Genomic DNA, 20346 nt, shown 5'->3' with positions numbered 1-20346 from the left:
ATCCAGGCTACATCACCGGGAGCTTTTCGGTATAAAATACATGTGCAAATCTAAATATTTACGGCACGTCTGTGTGATCTGAGGGAAAAATCTGAGCAGCGCGAGCAGGGGAATACAGAACGAGTGATTGAACGTCGTGCAGAACGGAGGGAGGCGGAGGAGACGGAGGGAGGAATTCTTTTAATTAGCCACACAGAGCATAGCCTCCTTTTGGCTTCAGCGTGTTTATTTGTCTCACCGTCTACACACGCACGCGCCTCTCCTGTGTCCTTTTGGCTTGCACACCCACCACCACCTCGGTGTCTCTCTGCCTCTCTCTCTCTCTCCCTCCGTCCCTCCCCCTGCCTCATTGAAGAGAGTGACACTGTTAATTAGCTGCAGAGAGGGAGGCTCGGGAGGTTTCGCTAGCTGTCAAGAACAGCCCCGACGCAATCTGGGCGAACAGATGTAAGGCTGAATGTAACAAAATCCAGGTCTGGGAAATAAGGCTGTGAGAGTGTGGGGAGGAAAAAAATAATATCTGCAGCTTTTTTTCTGCTTTTTTTGTTATGTTTCCCGTCTCGCTTGATTTTTTTTTCCCCCTTTGTTTGTATTTTTGCTTGTTATGAAGCAGATTCTTCTCCCATGTGCACGCTCACCTCTTCCTTCCTCTTTCTTCCTCTTCCTCCATCATCTCTGCAGCTTCGGAATACTTCATGTTGAAAATTAAAAATAGTGTCGCTGCCGTCTCGTCAGGCATTATCGTGCGTCTCACACAACCAAAAGAGAAAAGTAGACCTTGCATGTGGTGGGGGGGGGGGCTGACAACCTGAAATCTATAACCCACTTTTAAAAACACACATGGACGTGTCTCCTATTTGTAACCACGCACGCTAAATATACAACCTAACTCCCTGTCTACTGCCTGCTCCACTTCACGCAGGTATTTTAGTCACGTTGGTGGAGACAGTTAGTCTGAGGTAACAAAGGGGAGGAGCCTCATGGCACCAGGGTGACAGGCTCTCATAGACTGGGTTGATAAGGACAAAGATGCCATTACATGTACGCAACAGAAAACATGTGTGTGTGTGTGTGTGTGTGTGTGTGTGTGCGCGCGTGTGTGTGTGTGTGTGCGCGCGTGTGTGTGTGTGTGTGCTAATGTGAAAATAGATTGAAAAGCCCTCAAGTGCAATCACATTTTTAGACACATCAAAAACCAATGATGAAGTCCACTAATAGTCATTATGAAATAAATGTTTTTCTAAATGATTATACTTGGTTTAAAATGAACACACGTGTTTTTCAATGATGTGACTCCTGCGTTTGTGTTTGTGTTGTTAATTGCAGGAGATGTGTGTCTTTGCTTTCTGCCGCTCTCTTCACTGTGGCCGGCACATGTGCTTCCTATTAGAAAAAAAAAACAAAAACGTTCACTCCAGGCCAGGATATAGCTTAGCTTCCAATAAGTAATATTATCACCTAATCCCTTCCACATGGATTCATGTGTTTTCTCTCTCCCTCTCTCTCTCTCTCTTTTTCTCTCTCCTCTAGAATTCCACGCTAACCATCGAAGAATTTCACTCCAAGCTCCAAGAAGCCACCAACTTCCCGCTGCGACCCTTTGTCATCCCCTTCCTGAAGGTACACAGAGAGTCAGTCTGCCTCATCAACCAAATCTGGAAAACATTTAGGCAGCACGTGATATTTATATTCCAGTTTACTCCTTATCTTCAGAGTCTCTCTTTATCTCTCTCTTATAATTATCCGGAACCTGTTTTTTCCTGTTTAGCTGTTTCTCTGCAATTCTTTTGCCTGTTACATAATTTACATTTTTTATTTCTTTGGTCGTAAGTTGTTCAGACAAAAAAGTCCACAAAATGATGCTCGGACTCGTTCACAACATCAGGAAAATGTCAAAAATATTCAGATGAGATCACATCCACACAGGCGTCGGGCCGCATTTCTGAAAACTCTTGAATCATGTTGACATCTTCATCTGCGTCCTCTCTTTGTGTCGTGTCAGTGTCCACTCGCTCGCTGTGAATTCTCTGGACGTCTTCCTGCTGAATTCGCACATGGATTCGCTCAGACATTTTCCAGACAATTTACCAGGGCGCCTGGCAATAAAAGTTCCGGAAAATGTCCAGAGCAACTGACTCGGACATTTGCTTTTCTCAAACACAGCCCCTCTGGATATTTTCAGGAATATCTCCAGATGTCATTGCATATCTGAAAGCAGCTTTAGCGTCTCCTCTAAATTAAATACACAAGTCACACTTTGTAGTTCCCTCTTTTTAAACCTAGAGTTGGCATCTTCTTCCACCGACTATAATTTATCTGTTCACTGTTTGAACTGGAAAGAAGTTGTTTTTTTTATTTTTGGAAGAAACTTAGCTGAACATGTGCTGGAACAGAGCGATGTGGGTTTGGCACGAGGACAACGTCCCCCTTTCTTGTGTTCGCTCTCCAGCCCTCCTTCTTTTTCCTTCTCTCCGGCTTTGTCATCGATTCTTCCTCCCACTAAGCCACATTTTCAGCGCGTATTTCCCATTTCCAGCCATTAACAAGGTACATTACAGAGGGCCGAGCACTCTCTTAAGCTCCCAGTCGTGACCTTGCCTCAGCCCATTTGTTGCCGCTCACCTTGTTTCTTTCACTCAGCAGTGCACCTCACGTCTCTCCATTCCAGTCGGAGGAATAAATGAAGTGGGATGTTGGTTTTTCTATATCGGGTGAAACGTTGACCATTTTGTGTCAAGTGGGAGCGCACTCGGAAAGTCAGCATGATTTAAAGGGCTTACGCTTTTTCTTTTTTTTTCAGTTTCCTTTCAATCCTCTTCTTCATTCCTCTCTCTTTATTCCTCTTTATCTTCTCTCCATCTCTTATCTGTCCCTCCGTATGCTGCCGTTTCCGATGTGACAGTCGTGAAGCAAAATGTAATTTTAGAAGATAAGACATTGTGCACTATCTGATGTGTGTGTGCGTGCACGAGTGAATATGCAGATGTGTGCACGTGTGAGCTGACATTCACAAGCTCATATTATCCACAAGGTCCTGCTTCTCGGATGCGGGCGGCAGAAACTGGTCCCACTAGAACCTCCATTACTGCCTGTTAACAACACAAAGAGGGAGTGTGTGTCCTCGCTCTCTCTCCTTCCTCACGTCACTCCCTCACTTTCCCTTATCTTTTTCTTTCATCTCTTCATCTCTCCTCCTAACTTACCTCCTGATTCCTCTCTATCCCCATTCCTGTATCTGTGTATCCACTGTGTTCTCTCCATCCATCCCTCCTCCGGTCCCTCCTTCCCTCCTCGTCCCCTCGCCAGATGGTTAGCGAATCACTGGGATGGCTGCGGAATCAAAGATGCAACTCTTTCTTTTTTTTTTTTCTTTCTCTCCTCCTTCACTCCTTCTCTGCTTCTCTCTCTCTCCCCAGTCTAATTTTAGTGTCTTCCCACTGCGGAGCCTTTAATGCCAGCTACCATATGGTAGCAGAGAGTGTGGGGGGGGGGGGCTTTTATAGGTGCGTCAAAGCACAGCTGCAACAATGCGTGTCAGGGCTCAGACTTTTTGATTCCGTTAATGTTAGACTGAGCCGACCCTTCCAGTTTCCCTCCCCCCAACATCCTCACCCAAAGATCCCACTCAACTCCTTTCCCCCTTCTGTTAATACTAAACCACAAATTGGTTGGGACTCTTTACTGGAAGGAGGCAATCACAAACCGCACAGCCCCAGTGACGTGATGTGCTGGCCGGACGCCCGTCACACGAGACAACTGGCTGCAGAAGCATCGGCGTTGTGTCTCTGTTTTGTTTTCCGAGTTGTGCTTTTCGTCCCCGTCTTGGCTGTGGAGTGGTTTGTTTTCCTTGTGCGGCGCAGGAGTGTGAGAGACGTGCTGCGACACAGATGAATAAACACATTTAGCACAAGAGAGAGAGAGCGGCTGATAGGAAATAATTGAAATAGGACAATCCAGACGTTTCAAAGGAGCGATTCTCCAGCAAATTACACAGTGAGAGAAATATGATTAAATGCAGTTTATCCTGTGTACCGCATATTTTCTGATTTTCTTTTTTGGCTCCATTTGACAAAATGACAGTTCCAACATTTTCTCAATAAATCATCCGGAGCAGATTCCAGCCGCTGAGCGAACACTACTTGAGGTTTTCCCTTAATGCAAGTAGACGTTGGTTACCGTGACTGTACAGAAGCAGATCTCGGCACTTAGTCAAGTGAAAAATGCTCCGGTCTCGTCAGCCGTCTGCTTTCCTTGACTCAAGTCTTTTTGTTAATGCATCCCGCATCTCTGGCAATTAGGATGACCTCTAATTAATGAAAGATGAGTTCACCGGGGTCAAAGCAATCTATTTTATGCTCCTTTTTTCTCCGAGGGTAATTACGATCATAAACTATTAACGGACCATTAACTCAGGCAGGTAAAGGGAAGGCCAGTGTTTGGCATTTCCTCTACAGCCAATTACTGGAGAGAGATTTCTTTTTGTGATTATGAAACATAAATACCACTAAAGAAATTGTGGTTGTGTTTTGTGAGTTTTACTTTTGTAGTCGGCAAAGATTAGATTGAATAGTCAAAATTCATCAGATAATGCGAGACAAGAGGAAAGAAAAAGATGAAGGAGTGAATAAAATCCTCCATCAGGAGGATTACAAAACTGGAGAAAAGGAGGAAAGTAGAAAATAAGGAGGAGACTTAGAGAGAGATTATGGTATTGAGGACAAAACAAAGATTAACGGACCTGAAACTTACAAAGACGGCCCCTCAAAGGGCTCCTGTGATGTACCTCCGCCAAAATAGCCCCCCACTCGCGTTCTGAGCCTCTCTGACGCAACACTTTCATCTCGTTGCCTCAGAACGCATCCCATCAGACGTGTTTGAAGTCGACTCTCGCGTACCTGCCTGACCCGTAACTCCGCACAAGAAAGCGGACCCCCCTGTTATGTCAAAGAGATGGAAAATCGCTGCTGCTCCTTAAAAAAAAGAAAGAAAAAGTGGACCCACCGTATAGAGAAAGTGTTAATGCACCTGAGATCACAGGAAGTGGTCCTGGTTCAGTGGTAATGAGCAAACAAGGGGTCGGATAACAGGGAGGAAATGGATCTGTTGTTACCTCAAATTGATGTATTCGGAACAAAATAACTGCAGAAAAACATGTTTATATATAAATATATATATTATTATAATAGCATATTGTCTGGGAGCTTTGTACTTTATGTTCTTACTGATAGTAAACTTTTTATGTGTTATCAGATATGCAATATTTCTCAAAAATAACCTCAATTCCATTTTGTAGAGCTTTACACTTTGAGCTGCACCAGTTTGATTATTTTTATCTTTCATCAATAACTTTTTTATATTTTGTTTAGTGTATTTTTCTTCATTTCACAGCAGAAGTTGACTTAATAACTTCTGCATCAATTTGTGTCTATGCACAATGGATTTGCATTTTATCTCTAACGTTTCATTGCTATGTTTGCACAACAAGATCTGGCCACAAGATACTTTAGTACAAATAACAATAATAAATTACTTTACTTTTTTACCTTCATCGAAAGACAAAAAATATTTTCCTAAACAGCAAACACTTTCCGCTAATAATCCAGTGCTGTTTCTCTTGATAGGCCAACCTGCCGCTTCTCCAGAGGGAGCTGCTGCACTGTGCCCGGCTGGCCAAGCAGAACCCGGCTCAGTACCTGGCCCAGCACGAGCAGCTGCTGCTGGACACCAGCACCACCTCCCCTGTGGACTCCTCCGAACTCCTAATGGACGTCAACGAGAACGGCAAGAGGAGGACGCCAGACAGGTGGGTGAATCGGGAAGTCGGAGCCACTTTGGAAACTGGATCGTGGTGCCAAGTGAATCTTAATTTTGGGTCAGAACAAGGCAATAGTGTAATGTGTTCATGTATATGAGGGAAGAGTCTGTCAGAGAGCCACCAGGCCTCATGACGTGCACCGTTGGACACCTCGGCTGCCAGCTCCTTGGTTTAATGGAGCAGAACTGAGGAAGGAAGAGATAGGAAAGACCTGGATACACCCAGACACACACACAAACACACACACACACACACACACAAACACACACACACACACACACCCCGAGGACAGACAAAAAGATAGGAGACAGCCGTGTCTTAATGTAAAGTGTGGGTGTATGAGCACTTCCTGGGCTGTGTATGATTCCGATTTCTAAATGATCATTTACTTCCATGCTTGAAGTCAGGCCCCCCCCGCCAGATCATTACAATCATTTGTTGTCATGGACTTGGGTTATGACTCAATGTTCCCAGCTCTAATGGACGAGTGGTGAGATGTTGCCTTCCAGGAACACGCAGCAGTGTAAACGCGTTTTGTCGTCTCTCCAACAGTCCCCCCCGAAGCAGCAGAAAATGAAAACAAGCAGAAAAGCTTTCCAGACCGACGTAAAACATTTGTGCATGGTTAAGACCGTGTGGCTTATTCCCAGGCCGCAGTGAATGTTGTGTGGTAGAAATGTGCAACACGACAAAAACACAACTGTAGAATCTGTATCCAGAGTTTTACCTTTGCTATTAGATATGCACAACTCATACAACTACTTTTTTTATTAAGCATTAACTTCTTGGAAAGAAAGTGTGTTAGTATTTGTTGTGAGTTTGTGCCTCTGCTGCAAAGTACAATGTGTCCCAGGTCTTCTGAAATAAAGAGTAATTCCTGCGGGTCTAAAAAATTTTAATACAGGCAGCGGAGAGGAAAATGTAATTTTTATATCTGCTGAGGGACAAAAAGCTGAACGCAATATTAATAATTCTCACCTCTTTTTCCCCCAACAGTCAGATAGGCAGAGTTTTTCTGTAAAACCTGCATATTCGCAGGCCGTCTGGTGCATAGGGGAGCGAGCTTAGGGGAGATGTGTGTGTAAATGTGTGAGAGAGGGAGAGAATATATGGGGGGAGAGGGAAAAGTAAGTAGGCATCTGTATTCAGCGAGAAGATGTGCCGTGTTTGTGTGAGTGTGTGTGAGTGTGTGTGTGTGTGCGTGTGTACAGGAATTGACTACCCAGTGTGAAAGTGTAAGGAGGGTTCATGCACACCTTTGTACAGTTTGTGTGTGTGCGTGTGTGTGTGTGTGTGTGTGTGTGTGTGTGTGTGTGTGTGTGTGTGTGTGTGTGTGTGTGTGTGTGTGTGTGTGTGTGTGTGTGTGTGTGTGTGTGTGTGTGTGTGTGTGTGTGTGTGTGTGCGCCTAGGGAGATGGGCTGATAACACATACAGATGAGGCTCCAGCACCAATACGGCTGGCTAAGCACCTCTGCTTTCTGCTTACCTCTGCTCCGCATTCCCACTTATTGGAGCCCTGGTTCAGAATACTGGAATCTGAATGGGAATCCTTAATTACCAACAACAATGCACCGTCAATGGATCCTCATTAATACTGGGCACTGCAGAAACTAGAGCAGGAATATCACAGGACAATATGCTTAACTGGAAGAAAAATACCCGTATAGTGTGTTCTGTAAGTTCTCTAACAAAAGCCGATATTTTTGATATAAGTTGCGAGTGCACAAATTACCGGGCTGTGTACTGTGAAGGCCTGTGAAGGGTAAATTCAGTATAATGCAGCGTAGTTTAAGACCATTACAGATCGGGCTGGTAAGTTGTTTCTGAAACAATTTCCATCTTGTCAAGGAGCCTCACACTGTCAAACACACTCATTCATACAGTGCTTCTATATATTGTCCTACACTATTTCACAATATTCACACTCTGAGACAATATGGGGCTCAGAGTATTTCCACACTACACAGGCTTCACAAGAAGATAGTGTTATCAAACTAAAACAATCTCTTTCCACACAAGCGTTTTGGCTCCGTATCAGTTTTAATCCTGGTTCATACTAACATGTCTGAAACGCATATCATGTGACCTCACATGCTTGAATCAAGGCTTGTTAGCAGTTGTATCATTGTAAAATTGTTGAGTAGTATGGACGTAGCCAAAGTGTCTTTCCCAAGGACGCTGACCTTCTGGTGACTGAGCGACCTGCTCCACCTCCTGAGCCACACCCCCCTTAATAGAAAACATGTATTTATCTACAGTAGCTAAATGATGTGCGCACACATGACGGCATTGTGTCCATGACGGCGAGCGTATGTGCCTGCGTGTACTCCGGTGCCTGCAGATATAAACAGTGTTGCAGCAGGAAAGCCAGGGAGATAAGAGTGTGGTTGGGGGTGTGGGGGGTACGAATGGATGGATGAGTCAAGGGAGGCAGGGAGAGACGGACGGATGGAGGGAAAGAGCATATGGAGAGCTGTGGATGAGCATTAGGAGCCCATAAAAACAGCTCATTAAGAAGTTCAATCTGTTCATCGGAGAGGGAGAGGAAGAGGAGAGGGGAAGAGAGAGAGAGAGAGGAAACTGCAGATAGTCGGGGGAGGTTGGCAAGATTTAACTGTGAACCGACAAAGCTACGAACACACACACACACACACACACACACACACACACACACACACACAGACACACATGTGCAAGCATGCACACACACACAAACACACCTGGCCACATTAATCTTTGGAAGCAGGCTGACAAAAATCCACCTGATCCCCTGGAAGCTACTTGTGTGAGTATGTATGTGTGTACCTGAGATTTTTGTGAGCATACACACACACACACATTCAAGCTTTAGTCGTGTATGTGTGTGTATATATGAATGGCCATGTTTTCAATGAAAGGGTTTTCAGGACGATTGCAAAAAAAAACAATCTTTTATATGGAACTTCCTTTGTCTGAGATTTAATTCCAATCTTCGCTGTATCACAAAGGACCGGCGCAGTTGTTGTGATGACATGTTTGGTTCTTTTCTGTAATAGCTCACAAACAAATTTGGAATCAGTTATTTTTTAACAAAATAGGTGGGACATCAACATCACACTGTGTGATGACTGTGTCCTCCTGTCCACTCCTCTTCTTTTATTCCCTTTTTCTTTCCTCCTCATCTATTGACGCACAAGAAATCTGTAGCTGTCATCGCAAACAACAGCAAAGAATTCAGCCATATTTGGTCTGATATGTAGATCTTGTATTTTACTTGCAACAAGTTATGTTTTTGAATGGTGAAATTATTCTACATGTAGGTGTTGTCTCAGGATTCTTGCAAAAATGTAAAACTCTTAACTTTTGACCCTCACTGGGAGAAAAGGAAATACAAACTCAAAACTCATATTCCTCTGTCTCCACCCAGAACCAAAGAAAATGGCTTCGAGCGAGATGGCGCCCTGCACCCAGACGTTCACCCCAACAAACGGCCCTGCACCATCAGCCCGGCCCAGCGCTTCAGCCCCTCCAACGGGCTCTCCTACCAGCCCAACGGCCTGCCCCACCCAGGCCCCATCCCCCCCCAGCACTACCGACTGGACGACATGGCCATCGCCCATCACTACCGAGACAACTACAGACACTCGGCCTCCAACCACCGGGAGGTCCGGGAGAGAGCCAGGTCCATCGGTGAGGACGTGCGGGATGGTGTGTTTGTGTGTTTGTGTGTGTGTGTGTGTGTGTGTGTGTTAAGTAAGAAATAACTAATCCCACAATGCTGAACAGTCTGAAAGCTCCTATTCAGTATTGTTACCAGGAGGATTTTGTGTAAAAAATGTAAGCACTGACATCAGTTACATCATTTTACGTCATTTCTCAGGCTTCTCACTTCTTTGTATAACAAGATCGGAATTTTATAACATTGATAATCAGTCAGGATCCACTTCAGCCCAGTGGAAGCTTATTGGTTTGTGGTACATGTTGGTTTGTTTGTGGACAAACCGAAACCCGATGGAGGAGAGTCCACAGCAGAAGCACATTTGGGCAGAGTGTTGTCATATTAGAGACATTTCTCTCTGTGTAGAGTAGACCAACCCTTGATGAAGCTATAATAACGACTTTGGCTCTCCTCTAAAAATAGGAGACATTTACCATGTCTCGCCCTGTGATAGATGTTTATTGGACTAGAAGCTCGGTCATTTCAGCTCTGGCCTCGGGGAGAAAGAGAAAGAAATGGATGGAGGGAAAGTGCCAACCAGGGACAGAATGAAGAATAGATGAATAAGGAGGGCAAAGCGAGTGGTGGCGTAATGTTACATCGATCCTCTGTGTCATACTGACCTACCCTTTGTTTATCTTTCTTTCTGTTTGTCCATCGTTCTCTTTCTTACAGGAATACATGCAGGGACCAGGCAGGAGGAAGTGATTGACCACAGGCTGACGGACAGAGAGTGGGCCGAGGAGTGGAAGCACCTTGACCATGTAAGAAAAGTAATAACATTTTTATTACTATACCCTATAGTTCTGTCTCTGTAAGAAGCGGAGATTGCCTAGGTCCTCGTTTCAGTTGTTTCAAATGAGTGAAACTGTCACTGACACTGTGCATTGAAGTTTAAGTCTCTGTGGCAAATTGTGAAAATCTGTGTTGTGCGTTAACTTCCATATACAGAATTAAAATATGTTAAGTGTAATTAAATCAATCAAAATAAAGGTTTAACATTACCTTTGAATCACAACTAATAGTCCTGAAGTCGTTTTGTATAGAATGGAGATGTATATGTTCATGCTTGCACGTAAATATGTTTGTTTGATTGTTTATCGTCAGTGTTGTTAACGCAGCAACTTTAAAGATGCTTTAACTTTCAAATTGTTCGAACTGTATGAAATATGACATCGAAACTTAATCAGCCAATCACATGAACACCAATATATTAATCACTGAAGTGATAAGTTAAGCATAAGGTGTGATGTACTATTTCCCGACTACATTCCACCATTCAGATGAATAGAATAATGACCCGCTAACTATAATAACATGATACGGTTTCATCTTTGATTTAGAACCCCACCACATCCTCACTGCTTCAATCAATCCATCCACATCTATGTGTAAACTCAGCGACACATCTGCTCCTTATCGCCCCCCAGCTGCTGAACTGTATCATGGACATGGTGGAGAAAACACGGCGCTCGCTCACGGTACTGCGGCGGTGCCAGGAGGCCGACCGAGAGGAGCTCAACTACTGGATCCGAAGATACAGCGATGCTGAAGAGCTGAAGAAGGGCGCCACTAGTGGGCAGCCAAGGCAGCAGAGTCCCGCAGCACAGGAGAATGCAACACCAGGTAAAGGAATCATCAAATCAACAACTTTATACAAATACTATTTATAAGCTGATCCAAACTAATTTCCATTCTCCCTTAAATAGATTGGATTCTACATGAAAATTGTGTTTTTTTCTAAGTTGTGTACATACTGAATGTGGAGTGCCCCAGGGTTCAATTCTGGGTCCTTTACTGTTTGTTTACACAGATGAGAGTGTGTGTGTTTTGACAGAGAGGAGCTGCTAGCTTCTGCTCTGATTTGTTCTACAGTCTTTTACATTATGTCCTGCCAAATAAGGGTTGGTCTCTGATAACCTTTGCTAAGTTGTTGGTTTGGTTTTGTCTTCCCAGAAATTCACAGGGAGCTGCTGCACCGGCCTGTGTCCGGCTACGTCCCGGAAGAGATTTGGAAGAAAGCTGGTGAGTTTCACTTTTACACCATCCAACATCATCTATCCCTCTCTCTGTTATTCTTAAAAAACATTCTACCATCTCATTCCAGTGTAATCTACAAAACTTAAGCACTTTCCCAGGTTTACTTTTGATATTTGATACAGTAGGAAGTTTTATACATTTTTGAAAGTTTCTCCAATGCCCTCAAAATATGATGTCAGGTAATAAAATTATTTTACTGCACTAGTCAAAAAAAGGACTTAAGTGGCTATTACAGCTGGACCAGTGGGTTTGCTGTTAACCGTACAGTAGAAAGATTTGGTGTCATTTTACTTTTTGTAATCCCCTCAGCGATAAACACTGCAGCTATTCTATTTAAGAAAGTGATGTAAAATTGTCGAGGCAAATTTGGAGAGCCAGTTAAGATCAAGTATCGAAACTAATTTGTTTCTTTAACAGCTTTCATTAGTTGCTATTAAATTGTTAGTGTACACAAACAGCATTCTTAAAACTTGTGGGCACAGCTGCAATCCCCATTATAGCTGTCCTGAAAAAACTGAAAGAATTTTTTTCCGCTGAGGGTTAGACGCTTGAGGAATCCATTTTATATTCACCGTCGGTGATACAGCATATCTGCTTTTTAAACCCCTTGGAGAAAAGAATTTGTCCCCTTGCTTGACCAAGCATGATGTGTGAGATACTCAGAACAAGTAATATGCATTTAAATTGAATTGAGTATCACCACCGGGACTCCTGCCTGCTCTCCAGTGCTCTGCTCCCCACACCAGCTTTGATCGATCTTCCATCTAAGGCATTTGGTGTGTAATCACAATTCCATGCACACGGCATATATCACACGGCACCAGGGCAATTTCCATGATTTCAAGCAGCACAGTAGGTTAAAGACAAAACCCCCCTGGTTTCAAAACTCAGCTCAGTAGGGATGAATAGAAAATGTTTGTCTTTAGAAAAGCACACATTGCTTGTCTGATCGGTTTTTACATTAGAATTACAGGAGTAATTTTCACAAAGAAAAATGAAGTAAAGTTAAGCATATTTATCAGATAGAAAGCAGTATATTTCTTTATTCAGTACATTTTCATAATGTTGACAGCAAGTTTAAATCCTCCCTGTGTTCCTCTCAATATTTATTCTATTCCTTTCACTTCAGTTGTACGAATTCTGGCTGAGGAGTGACTGATTTAAATGTGACCCAGGGAGGATTGCAAAATAGGATTTTTAACACAATGGAGTGTGGCGGTGAATACATCTGTTTTAAATGAGCAAAATGTTTACAGTTGGTGATAAATATTCAAGCACCTTGCACGGTGTCCTACCGGTTTCCCACTTCCCCTCACCGCATGGGCCTCTGGGATCACAATGGAAATGCATAATTTAAATATAAATTGCCTGATTTGCATACACAATTAGTCAAGTTACAGGCTTGATGGGAGCAAACAAAAAGCCCTCCTTTTGCTTTGACGTGTGCGGCTGGAATTCCACCGCTTAACACCCGCGCGGCAAGGTTATTCACTCCACAAAACAAGTCTCAAATAACACGCTGCTGCCGCTCATGAGCACATTTTCACAGTGATTACCTGGGATTATTTGGCTTGTGCTGTTGTCTCGGGGATATTTTTCAAATTAAAAGAGAAAAAAAACACATCTTCTTTAATCTCCTTAAAATAAAAACTATTTCATCTTTTTTTCAATTAAAGCAACACATATTGACCCATTAGAGGATCTAAGTGATTAAACATGCCCCAGTCATGGTCATAATACTTCCCTAATTAGAAGCGGGGATGCAAAAGACAGGATGTCGGTTGACAAACCTCAATAATTTAAAGCAAATCACAAATCCTTGTGTTAATGTTCCCAGTAAACATTCAGATGAGATGTGGGGATTAAAAAAGCTACAAACTACAATAGCTTAAGTTGTTTTCTTTGCCATTTGAAATATCTCATCCTCTTCAGAGCACAACTACAAAGTTTCTTCTCTCAGATTTTGTGTTTACATACAAATTTGTAAAAGCATTTGTGTGATGGTGACGATTTCTGTACAAACTTACTATGACACAGTAGTTTTGAATGGGATTTAAAAAACAAACAAACCACTCTTTGTGTGAGAGATGCTTATATCCAGAAATTGTAACATTGGTGTCTTAGTCCAAGATAAAACATGAGAGACTGTGTATTCACTTCAAATGAAGCTCAAACGACAGGATGATTTGACACAAACTACGTTGCAGGTGCCGGAGGCTTGAATTCCTCTGTGTCCACACTCTTTCCAGAAGAGGCAGTGAATGAGGTCAAGCGTCAAGCCATGTCCGAGCTGCAGAAGGCCGTGTCGGAGGCTGAGCGCAAGGCTCACGAGATGATCAGCAGCGAGCGGGCCAAGATGGAGCGCACGGTGGCCGAGGCCAAGCGGCAGGCGGCCGACGACGCCATCTCCGTAATCAACCAGCAGGAGGACTCCAGCGAGGTAGGAACACAGACGCGCACACACACACAGATACTTCAAAACATCAGAAGCTGTGCCCTCAGCTTTGAAACACATCACATTGTCTTCTTCTTCTGTCTTTCTTTTTCCTTTGTTCCTTTTATTGGCGAGGGTAACCATCGTCAAGGTGCATTAACGCCAATGTCATCGTCTTGTTTTTTGCAGTCATGGTGTCGCTTCTTCCTTCGATGTCGATGATTTTACTTTTGTTGCCAGCTGTTCTATTGACTCCCAAATTACACAGAGCCTAATTAATAAATCACTGTGCAATATCTTTCAAGTATATTAAAGAGGCGGCTTATTATTTGCAGCTTTAAGCTCCTGCAAATAAAGGTTAGTTTATAGTCAGTAAATAAATAAAGCAAAACAAGGTCAATCATGCATCTATTAGCCTCGCTTTCTTCCTTCCGCTTTCTTTTTCAGCAGCTAGCATGTTTTGAAATTCAGTTGAGAGGAAAAGGGAAAGGAGCTTTCATTTACTAATCACCATTGGAGACCTTGACGTTTAATCAGTTAAGTGAGCGGGAAGTATGGCTCACATCTGACATTAATTGCAGGAGTGATGTTTATGAGAGAGAAGCGCCCCAGAGGAGAACTTCTAGAAGCTGTTTGTAACCTTGTCCTCCTGTTTCCTGTGGATATGCAGCCGCCCCGGCGTGCTCTCCCTGCGGTTTCTAAGATATACAAGAGGCCCTAAGTGTAATGAGAGATGGGTTTTTGATCTGTCTGTGGTTTTTTTTTAAGCTTAAGTGTTGTAAAAGCAGGGAGTGCAGACTGGCACTCCGATAGCTGTTGCTAATTTTGGCGTCGAACGGTGAATAGACACGTAAAATAAAACAAATTACAGTTTCATCAATTATCAGAAGTTCATGTGTTCAACCAGCCAATTCTGTCTGATTGTTGATGGTTTTGTGTGTGAGTTAACTTTGTCTCTTTCTGTCTGTCAGAGCTGCTGGAACTGTGGCCGTAAAGCCAGTGAGACTTGCAGTGGGTGCAACACAGCACGCTACTGCGGCTCCTTCTGCCAGCATAAGGACTGGGAGAAGCACCACCACGTCTGCGGCCAGACCCTCCAGGCCCAGCAGCAGCAGCAGGCCAACCAGCAGCAGGGAGGCGTTCCCGGGTCAGAGACCCCCGCTCCCATTAGCTCATCCGCCTGCACCCCGAGCAGTGGGACCGGGAGTCCGGCTGCTACCCCGCCTGCTGCTACACCTCGCTCCTCCACCCCCAGCACCCCATCCTCCACCGCCCTGGACGGCACACCCCGCTAAGAGACTCTCACAGAGGATGGAGGCGTGAAGGCCTGGAGGGGTCAGAGCCCTCAACCCCACACACAGCATGACTGTCTACATTGCCTTGCAAAGATGCTAAGCTAACATGACTAACAGAGAGAGATGGCAATCCTTCTGTCTATCTTGCAGCAGAGTCATAGAAGGAGGAGGAGGTCCATAATCAGGTCATATTGACTTGCCATGACTTTAAGGAAACTCAAAGATATTCTTTGTTTTGAATGAATGAATTTAAATATTGACATCCTTTTGTCGTTACACTTGCTGTTCTTGTTGTCTGTTTGTCGTTGTGCCTGTTGTTGTTAATGTTGCTGTCATTGTAGCTTATCTTATTTTCTCCTGTAAATATGAGACTGACCAGAGATAGCCGTGAACCCAAGAACAGTATATATATCTGACCTCCCTGTTTTTTATGTTTTTTTTTTCCATCCTGGAATTAACACTTAATTACTTCCTGTACCTGGGACATGAGACTAGTCGACCTCAAGAAGACGATTTACCAAGCGACATACCAAGGGAATCTAACTAGCTAGCGGAATATGGCATCAGCATTCTTCGAAAGGAAAGAAATTTGATTTAAGAAACTCTGAAAGACGCTGACGGACGGAGACATAAATAAATGTGCTGCCTGGAGAGGGGAGAGGGATGGACTGAATCTCTGGTCCACAGACTGCCATGAAACGGGCAGATGTGCGGCAGATTGCGAGCAGAGCCAGCTGTTCAACCAATGTTATTTCCCTCTCACTTGTAATAATATCCAGGTCAGTGGGCTGGGAAATACAAATCCGTCTCCCTGAAGCATGTAAAAGGATACAAAAACTTTGCCCACTGCACATGTGGAGGATGTACCGACTACAATTCACACGTGCATGCTCGGTGGGTCAGGGAAGCTCTCCAGCAGCAAGCAAAGGCATCATCCCGCCGGTGAGACTGTCGAACTACCTGGACAGCAGCACACCGGGACACACGGAGCTGAAAGTCCACAGTGTGACCACTCACCCCACACTCTCCCCTTCACCTCTGAAAAAAAACATTCTCTCATCTTTCTTCATGTTCTTTTTCTATAGATGTCATGGTGTTTAAGACTTCTGTCCAGTGGTGTCATCAATGGTTATTTATTGTATATGTGTTGGACAATTGTGACACTGCATAGTACTTCAACCAGTCACAACTCACATACCTTCATAACTCTCTCTCTCTCTCTCTCTCTCTCTCTCTCTCTCTCTCTCTCTCTCGCTCTCTCTCTCTAGCTGGTGCAAAAAGAGACAAAAAAAAAGAAGTGTTATCTTTTTTCCAAGCTGCTTTTCTATTCTGTGTGTAGGTGGTAGATCCCTCGTAGTTACTATAAGTTTAACTTCCCTTTGTCCTCAAGAAAAGACAGAAGCTATATCTCAGAGCTGCTACTTGAGTCCGACCCAGATCTTTTCTGAGAACTAGCATGTTGCGCGGAATGCTACCCTAAATGTTTTGTACAAGGGACATACATAAATGTATTGCACTGTCACGGAGGTTATTTTGGCATGCTTCTTTTCAGCATACTAGTGTTGTTGGTATAGAGCCATAACTCTTCAGCCATTTTGTACGTAGTGATAGCATAATCCATTTTTAAATTTTTTGGGAGGGGCGGGTGGGACGGGTCTGGGGCCGCTGGAAAAATGTAAAATCACCAAACCCACTTCGTTTTATTCTTAACATGCTAACAAAAGCAGCCATATTGTTTTGTTTATTTTATAGTTACAGATACAGACAGTGCATGCACATTACTGAACGTTTGTGAAATATTTGTTATTTTTTAAGAAAAAAACGGAAAATCTACCAAAAAAAAGTAAAAACGAAGAAAAAAAACTAACAAACTAACTTTCCAAATGCAGAGGTGTAGACTCCGATTGACAGCTTTAACACTGCAAAGCACCAGGTAACACACAGTATTAACACAAGAGATACAAACAAATAATAATAAACACCAAAAACAGCCAAAGACTGACACCAAGGACCAAAATCCTGATTTAAAAAATTTTCAACAGAGGTTTGTTCTCACAAACATTTGGTTATTTATTTCTGCAGCTTTTGTTCTCACGTTCACAGAACAAGGTCAACTTTAATTTCATAAAATCGTTTATTTGAATTCCTTCTGGAAACCGACCACACTCGTCTTGCATTGTGAAATGAGAAGGTGTGAATTAAACATAATCAACGTCTCACAGCACTGTTACATTTTAACTGGAGCAATAATAACTAATGTGACAGGAACCCTAACGACTTCTGTGACAATTTTTTGAAATCTTGGGATTTGTTTTGATCTTGTTTGTGCATTTTCTCATTACACAAATGTCAGATTAAGTGCCCGTTTTAGCTTTAAGCAGTTTAGTTCTTTATTCATAACAGAGGTGAATGTGACACTGGGCTTTCACACCCACGCCATTTACAGCTGTTTTATATTTATTTATATCAGAGTATGTCTTTTTTTGGGATAGATAATCAGTCACAGCTTTGTTGTAAACCTTCAATGTAAATCAAACAAACCTCTCATCCATAGTAAGAGAGCACCAAACCTGACGCACACAAAGGCTCTTCACCCCAAACACCTTGGTGCTACACAGAAGCGCGTTACAAATTCTGACCTCAAGGAACAAGTGGACGCCCACAAAGGCTCTGTGCAGTTTTCTCCCTCTGTACTTCCTCATCTCTCCCTCTCTTTTTGTCGGACTAAACTACACGACTGCATTCTCAAAGGGTTAAACTATCCAAAAAGGTGTCTGACACCCAACTCGCGACTCCTCAGAAGCTGTGAAGGGACAGCCAAGCTGTTTTAACACAAGTGTGTTTGAAAGTATACAACAAATAACGTGTGGTCATCATTATCAGGGCAAAACCTGGGTTTTAAAAAAAGAAAAAAAAAAGGAAGATGCAAGTTATTGCTCAATAATTCTTTGAAAAGCTCTATATATTTTTTTTCTTTCTTCCCTCCTCTATGTGTGTTTTGCTACAAATTCCTCGGTGGCAAACAAGTCTCACTCTACCTCTTACAGCACGATAAGAGCATCAGTCGCGGCGCTGATACTGGTCTAGTCGAAACCAAATGGGCACAAGAGAACAGGAAAATAAAAAACCCAAAGTCGAAGCTCATACAGCTGCAAAACCATATCACTACTTGGTAACAATGCAGACCTCATAAATAAATGAAACACAAATGAATACAAATGAGAAAAAAGTGAAAAAAAAACTTTTGTTATGTTCCTTTATGCCTGTGGCGTTTTTAGAGTACATCGAGAGTTTGAATTGTTTGAACAGATTTTTAAAAAATTGTGCTGATTTTAATGAAAAGTGTTGCGATTCCTCTTTCGATGACACGAGCTAAGGTCACAGATAAGAAATGTTGTTTCTCTCTCGCTCTCTTTCTCCCCCGTTTCCCCTCCACCTTTTTCTCCTTTTCTCTTCTCTGTTGTAAAGACATGCTGAAGTGCTTGTCAACTTGTCAGCTGGGGTAAATTCAAAATGGGGATACACAAAAAGGAAAACCTCATAAAAATAAAAAATAAAAAAAGTATAAAAAAAATAAAGAAACAAAAAGTTTAAAGGCTATGAATTTAGGCATGCCTGTTTTTTCACAATAGGAGGAAATGTTATTTAAATTTCTTACTTAACAAGGAACATTGGGAAAATGAGTTGGGGCCAGCAGTGAACAGCAAAGGCCGTAGCATAAATCTGGGGGAGTGAGTTGAACTTTAAAGGGTGGGAGGTTTTTTTTACGTTCTCTTGAGAAAATTTATTGTGGAAAAAAAAAGAGTTCAAATGATTTGAAGTTGTTGTGCAATACTTAATTGAGACATGAAAACCACAGGTTAGTGGTAGGCTGACGCTGAGCGGTCTTTCCATCGCTTAGAGTCAGTGTCCTCTAGAGAGCTTTCCAGTCTACTATGTCAGAACTGTGGTTTCTTGTTGATTTTATTTCTTTTAGTTTCTTTTTTTTATTCCTTTTTTGGGCTGTAAACTATGGTCTGTCAGTCTGTGAAACTTTGCAGTATAATTCTGGTATTGTTGTTCTCTTTACGGTGTAATAAATATGTTAATACCTGCTTCGAAGTTTTGAGACTCCTGTTCTTTCTCTGCCGCAGCAGTGTCCAAGATATAGATAGTATCCAGATCAACACCAACGTATCTGCAAGTACACTCCATTCATTTCACTGCCCTAGTTCAGTTTACATGTCATGAGGTGTACGACTCTGATGATGTCATCTGGGTTATCTAAGCTTTGCTTTAAAACTATTTACAGACATTCCACATCACAAACTGGAAGTGTGAGCTTTGAAATAAGTATTTAGATGGGCAGGTTATCTTGGCGTCTGCTGCTTTTATTGAGCTAAGATTTTGTTTTATCTGTCCCTATATATATATATATATTATATATATACTGTATATACATACGGAAACATCCTTATCCCATCCCTACCCAACATGTGTGTCCCAAAGCTCGATGCTGGGGCCCTTTTTCTTTGTAATAAATGCTGCTTAGGTTAATTTATCCACTCATGTCACTGTTACACAGATGACGCCTATTACACATCTATTCCTGTCCTTCTAGCCCCAGCTTGTCTATGACTGCTGAGTACATACACCATTCCCTTAATTTGTTCAGTGTGTGTGTCTGTAGCCTGTGCCCGCTTAAGTTTAAGACATGGTTAGGAAGGCTTCATACCACACAACCCTAAAGTAGCCTTGAATGACCTGGAATATGTAGCTATGAGAGGGGTGAATTGTTTTCATTCACACAAGACGTGATAGAAACTCATTTACAGTAATCAGTGATACTATGACAAAAGCATCGTGGACTTAAAACATTCTTTTCTCTCCTTTTTGTTCGGATGATTCCTTAATTTCCTCACACTCACTGTCTGTTTCCCTCATCCTCTGCCCACAGTACAGTATGTACAGTTTAAACCAAAACCCACAGAGAAAATATCTTGCAGCATAATCCTATGCAATATATACCTCAACATAGTAAAATATATATTTCCTTTTCATTTCTCTCCTTTATAATATGATATCT

General features: G+C 42.7%; 1 protein-coding gene across 1 annotated transcript in view; it reads left to right on the top strand.

The window, feature by feature from the left end:
- Positions 1–16887, top strand: part of runx1t1 (RUNX1 partner transcriptional co-repressor 1) — a 55963-nt gene extending 39076 nt beyond the window's left edge. The window contains exons 4-11 of the mRNA XM_061092907.1: positions 1531–1620; positions 5622–5803; positions 9222–9484; positions 10188–10276; positions 10943–11138; positions 11469–11537; positions 13802–13992; positions 14958–16887. Coding sequence (XP_060948890.1) covers positions 1531–1620; positions 5622–5803; positions 9222–9484; positions 10188–10276; positions 10943–11138; positions 11469–11537; positions 13802–13992; positions 14958–15281 — 1404 coding nt within the window. The 3' untranslated portion in view covers positions 15282–16887. The remainder of the gene's footprint in view (positions 1–1530; positions 1621–5621; positions 5804–9221; positions 9485–10187; positions 10277–10942; positions 11139–11468; positions 11538–13801; positions 13993–14957) is intronic.
- The last annotated feature ends 3459 nt before the right edge of the window (positions 16888–20346 follow it).

This window comes from Limanda limanda, chromosome 19, assembly GCF_963576545.1.
Source record: "Limanda limanda chromosome 19, fLimLim1.1, whole genome shotgun sequence".
Lineage (NCBI taxonomy): Eukaryota > Metazoa > Chordata > Actinopteri > Pleuronectiformes > Pleuronectidae > Limanda > Limanda limanda.
This window is presented reverse-complemented; position numbering and strand designations above follow the sequence as displayed.